Source organism: Oncorhynchus clarkii, chromosome 13 (assembly GCF_045791955.1).
Source record: "Oncorhynchus clarkii lewisi isolate Uvic-CL-2024 chromosome 13, UVic_Ocla_1.0, whole genome shotgun sequence".
NCBI classification, from domain to species: domain Eukaryota; kingdom Metazoa; phylum Chordata; class Actinopteri; order Salmoniformes; family Salmonidae; genus Oncorhynchus; species Oncorhynchus clarkii.
This window is the reverse complement of record NC_092159.1, coordinates 12113059-12122799: the sequence shown is the minus strand read 5'-3', so window position 1 is coordinate 12122799 and position 9741 is coordinate 12113059. Positions and strand designations below refer to the sequence as shown.

At 42.9% G+C, this 9741-nt stretch overlaps 1 protein-coding gene across 1 annotated transcript; it reads left to right on the top strand.

The window, feature by feature from the left end:
• Nucleotides 1-352: 352 nt before the first annotated feature.
• On the top strand, nucleotides 353-4743 carry LOC139423758 (galectin-2-like). Its single transcript, XM_071175387.1, has 4 exons — nucleotides 353-435; nucleotides 2884-2963; nucleotides 3610-3769; nucleotides 4235-4743. Exons 1-4 carry the CDS (start codon nucleotides 433-435, stop codon nucleotides 4379-4381), a joined length of 390 nt encoding a protein of 129 aa, XP_071031488.1. The 5' UTR covers nucleotides 353-432; the 3' UTR covers nucleotides 4382-4743.
• The last annotated feature ends 4998 nt before the right edge of the window (nucleotides 4744-9741 follow it).

Below are 9741 nucleotides of genomic sequence, written 5' to 3'. Positions count from 1 at the left end.
TCTATGGGCCCCGATAAAAAACAACATATAAGGAATATGGTGCCATTTGGTACATTCTCTGGCAACTCACTCCAAATACATGTGACTATCTTCCAGTGGAGGCTGCTAAGGGGAGGATGGCTCATGTTAATGGCTGGAATAATGTCTGGAATGGTTTCCATGTGGTTGATACCATTCCATTGACTCCATTCCAGTCATTACTATGAGCAGTCCTCCCCTCAGCAGCCTTCACTGCTTCCTTCTATTGCTTGGTTGGAAATGTAGGCTAGTGATATTATTGGCCCTGATTGGTCACCACTTTTACAACTCCTTCTCTTATTCGCCAGTACAAAATTCTAAACCCTGCCCTTTCTACAATACCAGACTGTAAAATGAAAACTTTGTCACTTTTCAGGCTTTTTCTGCTGAGATTTCATTGAGAAGTCCGCCAAGATGGTATGTATGACTGTAATTCATTCAGAACTATTATTTTATCAACTTTCTCTGCTTTCAAACTATCTACACACTACAGCATATCAGATACATTGTTTAAACACCTCCCTTTCAAAGGCACATCAATACAAGGTAGAGGGACAGGGAGTTAGCTGGTAAAGTTTGTGTGCAGCTCCTGAAATTGATGTTTTGCCTTGATACTGTGTTATCATGATTATTATTATTATCACAGTACACATAACCTTGGGACAACTGGAATTTAACATGAGTCTGTGATTAAATTACTTTCATTGCCAATATTATCTTTCTACTACAGGGGCAGTCCATAAAATCCAAATGTGATTCTTTGTAGTCTTTTACAATAGTGTTCCTTATCTTGATGTACTTTGAATTACTGTGAGAGGTGAGTCTGGAGATTAGTTGGATTCAAGGTTGTAAAAAGTAAGAGGATGACACCTGTATATTCTACAGCCTTTAGATCAGGGCTCTCTAACCCTGTTCCTGGAGAGATACCCTCCTGTAGGTTTTAACTCCAACCCTGTTCCTGGAGAGCTACCCTCCTGTAGGTTTTCACTCCAACCCTGTTCCTGGAGAGCTAACCTCCTGTAGGTTTTCACTCCAACCCTGTTCCTGGAGAGCTACCCTCCTGTAGGTTTTCACTCCAACCCTGTTCCTGGAGAGCTACCCTCCTGTAAGCTTTCACTCCAACCCTGTTCCTGGAGAGCTACCCTCCTGTAGGTTTTCACTCCAACCCTGTTCCTGGAGAGCTACCCTCCTGTAAGTTTTCACTCCAACCCTGTTCCTGGAGAGCTACCCTCCTGTAGGTTTCTACTCAAACTCTGTTCCTGGAGAGCTACCATCCTGTAGGTTTTCACTCCAATCCCAGTTGTAACTAACCTGATTCAGCTTATAAACCAGCTAATTATTAGAATCAGGTGAGCTAGATTAGGGTTGTAGACCGTAGGATACCCAATAGTTCAGCAGTCTAGAAATATTCTGTGTCACAATATAAATGTGTCTAACTTTGTTGCTTTGAACCACAAGAAATGTACAACGTCAATGGATTCTATCCCCAACGAATTACAGAGTTTTTGAGAATTGACTGGAGACTCCACCTGTTTGATGATTAACGTCATTATTGATCTGAGATACAGAGACAGGTGATGCAGTGTTCCAAGGTGCGGCCCAGGGTCTAACTACCATATCTTCTACGTGACTATTACCATGTGATACCAGGGACATTGACCCACTGATACAGAGGACACAATGACTACCATTTATTAGATCCAATCAATGATTGTTTGAAGGGAGGTATTATGTGAATGTCAATAGCATCATTGACGATGCAGTGTCACACACACACGCACACACGTGCACACGCGCACACACGCACACACACACACACACACACACACACACACACACACACACACACACACACACACACACCACGGATTGTAGTACAGACAGAGGGTGTGGTAGGGTCTTAGCTCGTCTTTGAATCACCAGTTTCATCCTCTATTTTTTTTAGTCTCACTGTTGTAAACCATTTATGACTTCACTGTCTCCTTGTGACCACTTCCTGACCATCTCAACGGTCAAACAGCATTCAAACAACGTTTAGGTCCTGTTTCGCTGCTTTTATGACCCTGTGTTCGGTATTTTATGACTGATCCCAGATATGATTGTGCAAACATGGCGTGACAATGACCGTAGGAGTCGTCTAGTACAAACAGATCTGGGACCAGGATATGGTTTTATTGCCCATGGGTGTTTCACTCACTACCCCAATAAGGTTGATCATTAACACTGAACAAGATAACCTGACCGTAGGTTCTGTTACCGTGGTTCCATGTGCACCACAGACATGCTGATACGAATCTGGAAAACACAGGTGGCTGGTGGCATCTTAATTGGGGAGGACGGGCTCATAGTAATGACTGGAACTGAATGAATGGAGTGGTGTGGAACTCATCATGGTTTTCCACGTGTTTGATACTTTTCCATTCACTCCTTTCCAGCCGTAATGATGAGATGTCCTCCCCTCAGCAGCCTCCTGAGCTGTAACGTTTATGAGGTAGTACATGTCCGTTATGGGGAACAACGTTTTCAAAAACACAAAGGTCATACAACGTTCATACTGATGTCATTGACACTTAAGGATGATCAACTAAAGGTTAATTGCTCCATCGTCATGTCAACTCCATCGTCATGTCAACTCCATCGTCATATCAACTGGGCCGAGATGAACATTATCCCTGTTATGGGAACCAAACTCTGCAGACCAATGAGATTTATTTTCCCCACTTCTCATTTACTCTTAGTCTCTGCTATTTGCACTGTTCATTTGGCAAGGTAACTGTTTTCTATGAGCTCAGTGCAGTAAGACGCTTATTACTGTGCATTTATCCCATTTGTTAACCCCTTAGTTGTCTAATTTCTCCTTCCTAGACGTTCCGTGTGGAAAACATGTCCTTCAAGCAGGGTCAGGAGATGACGTTCACAGGGAAGACCAAGTCTGGAGCCTCTAAGTAAGATCCTGACACTTCACCATTCAACCCAAACCCAACACAGTGTTTCCCCTAGCATTAGTCCTTGAGACACTCCTAGTGCCTCACTCACTTCTCACTCCCAAGATTTAGCAGAACCCTGACACTCTTGGTTTCAATTCAATGTTTTGGTGCTTGTAGCCCTGATTGTACTTTTCGGGTATTTCGCAGCCCACCAAGTGTATATGGGAAACACTGCAAACAGTGCACGTACAAGTCACTATTGGTTTCAACTATTGGTTTCAACTACTGGTTTCAACTACTGGTTTCAACTATTGGTTTCAACTATTGGTTTCAACTACTGGTTTCAACTACTGGTTTCAACTATTGGTTTCAACTACTGGTTTCAACTACTGGTTTCGGTGTTTGTAGCCCTGGATGTCACATTGGGGGCCTTTGCAGCCCACAATATACATACCAAAAGGTTGTCATGGTTATTGACATGGTTTCAATTCAATTTGGCTAAGCAAAAACAAACCACGCTCATGGAGAACTTATTGTGTTACTTTTTTTGGACTGAATTATCATATCTCATTTCCTGTTTCATTTTATCTCCCCCCATCTCTCCCTATCTTTCTCTCACTCTCTCTAAATCTCCCCCCTCCTCCATCTCTACCCCCCCCCATAGTTTCACCATCAACATCGGCCACGACAGTGACAACTACGCCCTCCACTTCAACCCTCGTTTCAGCCACGGGCACATCGTGTGTAACTCTCTGTCTGGAGGAAGCTGGGGAGACGAACTCAAGGAAGGTCACTTCCCCTTCCAGGATGGAGAGCAGTTCAAGGTGTGTGTGTGTGCTCGCGTGTGTGTGTGATAAGGTAATAATCACCAGTCTAACATTTGGTCATAGGTCAGTCTGGTCACACAGTCTGTTGACTCTAACTGCAAATATAATATGTAACAGTTATAGAGTCCACAGTTAGTCTGCACTGGTGATTATAACAGCATCTATTGTATAAGTACATCTGATAGAGTCATCTCAATGGCTCATAGATTTGGCTCACTAGGAAGCCAGTGTAAGCCCGCCTAACTGTTGAATTGAATCATTACAAATAAGTCCTTAACCAGGAGCCATTCAAATAACGTCTACAGAAATGAAGCAGTAGATCATTATAACTTGCCTCAAAGATTCTAGCCTCCCGTGCCTGACTGCTACAGACTGCAGACTACAAGACACATGGCTGGTAAATTAGATTCTAAACATTTCTCTCTCTCTCTCTTTCTCTCTCTCTCTCATCCCTCCGTCCAGCTGGTCCTCAACTTCACCAATGAGCAGTTCTACATCAAGCTGCCAGACGGTCACATGATGGACTTCCCCAATCGCCTTGGCGACTGCAAGTACAAACACATCATGGTTGACGGAGATGTCAAGGTCATCAGCTTCAAGATCAAATAGAGGTTGACCTTTAACCTCTGACAGTTGTCTAAATCCTTTGAAACAATACCTGTGAATTTATTTATACCAACTCTGAGCTCTTATTGTGTACGTTGTGTAGTGAGAGGAAAATCCACTAGGTGGCGCCACTGTCAAACACACTTCTACCAGAAACCTGTGGAGAGACCATTCCAGATGTGTTAATAAAACCTCCGTGAAAGCAAACAATGTTTTCAATATCTTTATGTGGCCTTTGTATAATCTTTGAATACTTTTGGTATGTCCTTAACGAGAGGCTGAATCTTTATTTCCTTACTCACTAGTGTTGGAGATAGAATCACAAGCATTCCAATGCACCTGCAATAACATCTGCAAATCTGTGTACGCAGCCAATAAACTTCGATTTGATTTAGTGTATTCTCTTTTTCTCTTTCCCTCTCTCTCTCACCCCCCCCCCCCCCCCCATACTCGTACAGCGGTCAGGCATGACATCATCAGAGCGAGACACATTACTGTTTATTAGACTGTAGCCTGGGTGTTAATCCTCTTCTGCACACACACACACACACACACACACACACACACACACACACACACACACACACACACACACACACACACACACACACACACACACACACACACACACACACTAGTGTAGCCTGGGTGTTAACCATGGTCTCCCACCATAAAATAATTGACTGTGAACTCACTAGGTCAGTGTACTCACTTATACAGTCTATTGTCACTGTCCTGCCTGTCAGTCTGTCTACCTCCTGCCTGTCTGTCTGTTTGCCTGCATCCTGTCTGTCTGCCTGCCTGCCTCCTGCCTGTCTATCTGCCTGTTTGCCTGCCTGCCTCCTGTCTGTCTGTCTGTCTCCTGGGTGAACTAGAACATCAGTGGAGTGAACTCACACTTGGCCTTCTAGGAATTTTAGTATCTTTTTAGTAGTGGTAGTGGTTGATACCAATTCAATGCTAACTCTCTTTACGAAATATGTTATTCTATGCTGAGTCATGACTAAGGCTGAGCAACAAGCTATCAAGGATGGCTGGCAGCCTAGCGGTTAGGGCGTAGGGCCCGTAACCAAAACGTTACTAGTTCTAATCCCAGAGCCGACAAGGTGAAACATCTGTTCATGTGGCTGTGAGCAAGGCACTTAACCCTAGTTGCTCCAGGGTTGTCGTTGATCATTGGCTGTGAGCAAGGCACTTAACCCTAGTTGCTCCAGGGTTGTCGTTGATCATTGGCTGTGAGCAAGGCACTTAACCCTAGTTGCTCCAGGGTCGTCGTTGATCATTGGCTGTGAGCAAGGCACTTAACCTTAGTTGCTCCAGGGTCGTCGTTGATCATTGGCTGTGAGCAAGGCACTTAACCCTAGTTGCTCCAGGGTCGTCGTTGATCATTGGCTGTGAGCAAGGCACTTAACCCTAGTTGCTCCAGGGTCGTCGTTGATCATTGGCTGTGAGCAAGGCACTTAACCCTAGTTGCTCCAGGGTTGTCGTTGATCATTGGCTGTGAGCAAGGCACTTAACCCTAGTTGCTCCAGGGTCGTCGTTGATCATTGGCTGTGAGCAAGGCACTTAACCTTAGTTGCTCCAGGGTCGTCGTTGATCATTGGCTGTGAGCAAGGCACTTAACCCTAGTTGCTCCAGGGTCGTCGTTGATCATTGGCTGTGAGCAAGGCACTTAACCCTAGTTGCTCCAGGGTCGTCGTTGATCATTGGCTGTGAGCAAGGCACTTAACCCTAGTTGCTCCAGGGTCGTCGTTGATCATTGGCTGTGAGCAAGGCACTTAACCCTAGTTGCTCCAGGGTCGTCGTTGATCATTGGCTGTGAGCAAGGCACTTAACCCTAGTTGCTCCAGGGTCGTCGTTGATCATTGGCTGTGAGCAAGGCACTTAACCCTAGTTGCTCCAGGGTCGTCGTTGATCATTGGCTGTGAGCAAGGCACTTAACCCTAGTTGCTCCAGGGTCGTCGTTGATCATTGGCTGTGAGCAAGGCACTTAACCCTAGTTGCTCCAGGGTTGTCGTTGATCATTGGCTGTGACCTCCCTCTCTGATAGGTGTCTCTCTGAGTGTCTCAGGGGGAGTTGGGTAAAAAAACACTTATCCATTTCACACATGTGTATAGGACAAATATAATTCAGTTAACAGAGGACCAGCTTTTGATTAGATATTGATTGACATAAACTGGACTCAAGTAACTAACTTTCAGTTAAAGTGATTAAGTAACGTTAACTTAATTAAGTAACTGTCGGTTGAAGGACAATTAATATCAATCAACAAGTTATTCAGACCAAATGGTTCGTATACAGTTGTAGTCATACGTTTACATACACCTTAGCCAAATACATTTAAACCTAGTAAATATTCCCTGCCTTGGGTCAGTTAGGATCACCACTTTATTTTAAGAATGTGAAATGTCAGAATAATAGTAGTGATTTATTTCAGCTTTCATCACATTCCCAGTGGGTCAGAAGTTTACATGCACTATATTAGTATTTGGTAGCACTACCTTTAAATTGTTTAAAACTTGGGTCAAACGTTTCAGGTCGCCTTCCACAAGCTTTCCACACAGGAAACAACCACCCACAAAATACCCGAATATGGCTGCCTAAATATGGTTCCCAATCAGATACAACGATAGACAGCTACCTCTAATTGAGAACCAATCTAGGCAACCATAGACATACAATTTCCCTAGACAGGGGACAGCCCCATAAACATACAAAACTACCTAGAAAGGAAAACAGCCCCATAAACATACACAACTACCTAGAAAGGAAACAGCCCCATAAACATACAAAAACCCCTAGACAAGCCAAAGCACATAAATCCCCATGTCACACCCTGACCTAACCAAAATAATAAAGAAAACAAAGATAACTAAGGCCAGGGCGTGACATTATAGCGGTTTTGGAGCAGTGGCTTCTTCCTTGCTGAGAGGCATTTCAGGTTATGTCGATATAGGACTAGTTTTACTGTGGAGATAGATACTATTGTTCCTGTTTCCTCCAGCATCTTCACAAGTTCCTTTGCTGTTGTTCTGGGATTGATTTACACTTTTCGCACCAAAGTACGTTCATCTCTAAGAGACAGCACACTTCTCCATCCTGAGCGGTATGACGGCTGCGTGGTCCCATGGTGTTGATACTTGCGTACTATTGTTTGTACAGATGAACGTGGTACCTTCAGTTTGGAAATTGCTTTGGAAATTGCTCCCAAGGATGAACCAGACTTGTGGAGGTCTACATTTTTTTTCTGAGGTCTTGTCTGATTTCTTTTGATTTTCCAATGAGTTTGAAGGTAGGCCTTGAAGTACATCCACAGGTACACCTCCAATTGACTCAAATGATGTCAATTAGCCTATCAGAAGCTTCTAAAGCCATGACATCATTTTCTGGAATTTTCCAAGCTGTTTAAAGACACAGTGAACTTAGTGTATGTAAACTTCTGACCTACTGGAATTGTTATACAGTGAATTGAAATAATCTGTCTGTAAACAATGTTTTGAAAAATTATTTGTGTTATGCACAAAGTAGATGTCCTAACCGACTTGCCAAAACTATAGTTTAACAAGAAATTTGTGGAGTGGTTGAAAAACGAGTTTTAATGACTCCAACCTAAGTGTATGTAAACTTCTGACTTCAACTGTAATCTGTATCCACGCTGTCCAGTCTGTGTTGTGGTTCTGTAGGTCCTGTTAGTATTAACATCAATCAACTCAAGTTATTCAGACCAAATGGCTCATATAATCTGTATCCACGCTGTCCAGTCTGTGTTGTGGTTCTGTAGGTCCTGTTAGTATTAACATCAATCAACTCAAGTTATTCAGACCAAATGGCTCATATAATCTGTATCCACGCTGTCCAGTCTGTGTTGTGGTTCTGTATGTCCTGTTAGTATTAACATCAATCAACTCAAGTTATTCAGACCAAATGGCTCATAGAATCTGTATCCACGCTGTCCAGTCTGTGTTGTGGTTCTGTAGGTCCTGTTAGTATTAACATCAATCAACTCAAGTTATTCAGACCAAATGGCTCATATAATCTGTATCCACGCTGTCCAGTCTGTGTTGTGGTTCTGTAGGTCCTGTTAGTCTATTTTGGCAGGATGAATAACACTAGACATTCCTGAGAGACAATTTACAGGACAACACGAAGAGACCTGCCTCAAGGCTTTGGAATGTTGCATGGTGGGACCACATTCCCTGGTGAGAGGCGGCGGTCTGGAGTGTGTGTGTGTGTGTGTGTGTGGGGGGGATAAGGGGTAGGTGTGTGTAGGGGGGATAGGGAATGTGTGTGTGTGTGTGTTGGGGGGGGCTGAGGTAGGGGTAGGTGTGTGTGTGTGTGTGTGTGTGTGTGTGTGTGTGTGTGTGTGTGTCAGTGGGGTCCATCATAGACACCTAGAGTGAGGAAACTAGCCACCAACAGGACACACAGTGCATTCTTACAATCGCTGATAAATGTGATGGCATGATTGCCACACATTACACTTGTATGTGAAAGTTAACTTACTCTAAAACCTTTGCCAGCAGAGGGCAATATCGTAGTCATTTTACCTCTAAATCAATCTGTCAAAACTTTATTAGAACAATCATGTAATAAAAGAATACAAGATGAGAAAAACCAACCAAGAACATTAACTTGACACATTTTTGGCAATATGACAACAACGTCGAAGTAAGAAGTAAATACACAGTGACTGGTTAAATGTCATGTCAATATGTCACCAGAAATACATAGTGACTGGTTAAATGACATGTCAATATGTCACCAGAAATACATAGTGACTGGTTAAATGTCATGTCAATATGTCACCAGAAATACATAGTGACTGGTTAAATGTCATGTCAATATGTCACAAGAAATACTGCAGCCGACATGATGAATGCAAACTGGAATCCCCTGGCAAAATATATGTCAAACAGCTATTGCTGCAGATGTAGGATCTTAATCTGATCACTCTGTTGCAGGACAACTTTCCTGTAATGTGTGAAATTAAACAATTAGAGGTTTGAGGTTTAACAAGCCTTTGAGTCATAAAAATGTTTCTTAAATTTGTAATTTCCACTTTGACATTTCAAACTTGATTTTCCCTTACGAAAAAACTATCAATCCCCACAGAAAACGTCCATTAATTATAATCCACATAATAATTCACTTTTCCTGTTGCTGCAGGATTATTTTCCTGCTGTAGCAAACTGGCACAAATTAAGATCCAACACCTGTATAACTAACTATATACCAATAATATTCAGATGATGTAAAAATACAAAAACTACTGAGTTTAGAGTAAGCCATGTTGTTAGGGCAAGTTTATGCTGCACTAACTACTCACAAAACGATTTGTTTGTTTTGGAGGCTGCTCTTGCCC

Excerpts from the sequence above, each read along its gene's own strand:
- LOC139423758 (XM_071175387.1), top strand. Across the intron at positions 2,964-3,609 it reads ACCAAGTCTGGAGCCTCTAA|TTTCACCATCAACATCGGCC; the intron begins GTAAGATCCTGA and ends CCCCCCCCATAG. Across the intron at positions 3,770-4,234 it reads AGGATGGAGAGCAGTTCAAG|CTGGTCCTCAACTTCACCAA; the intron begins GTGTGTGTGTGT and ends CCCTCCGTCCAG.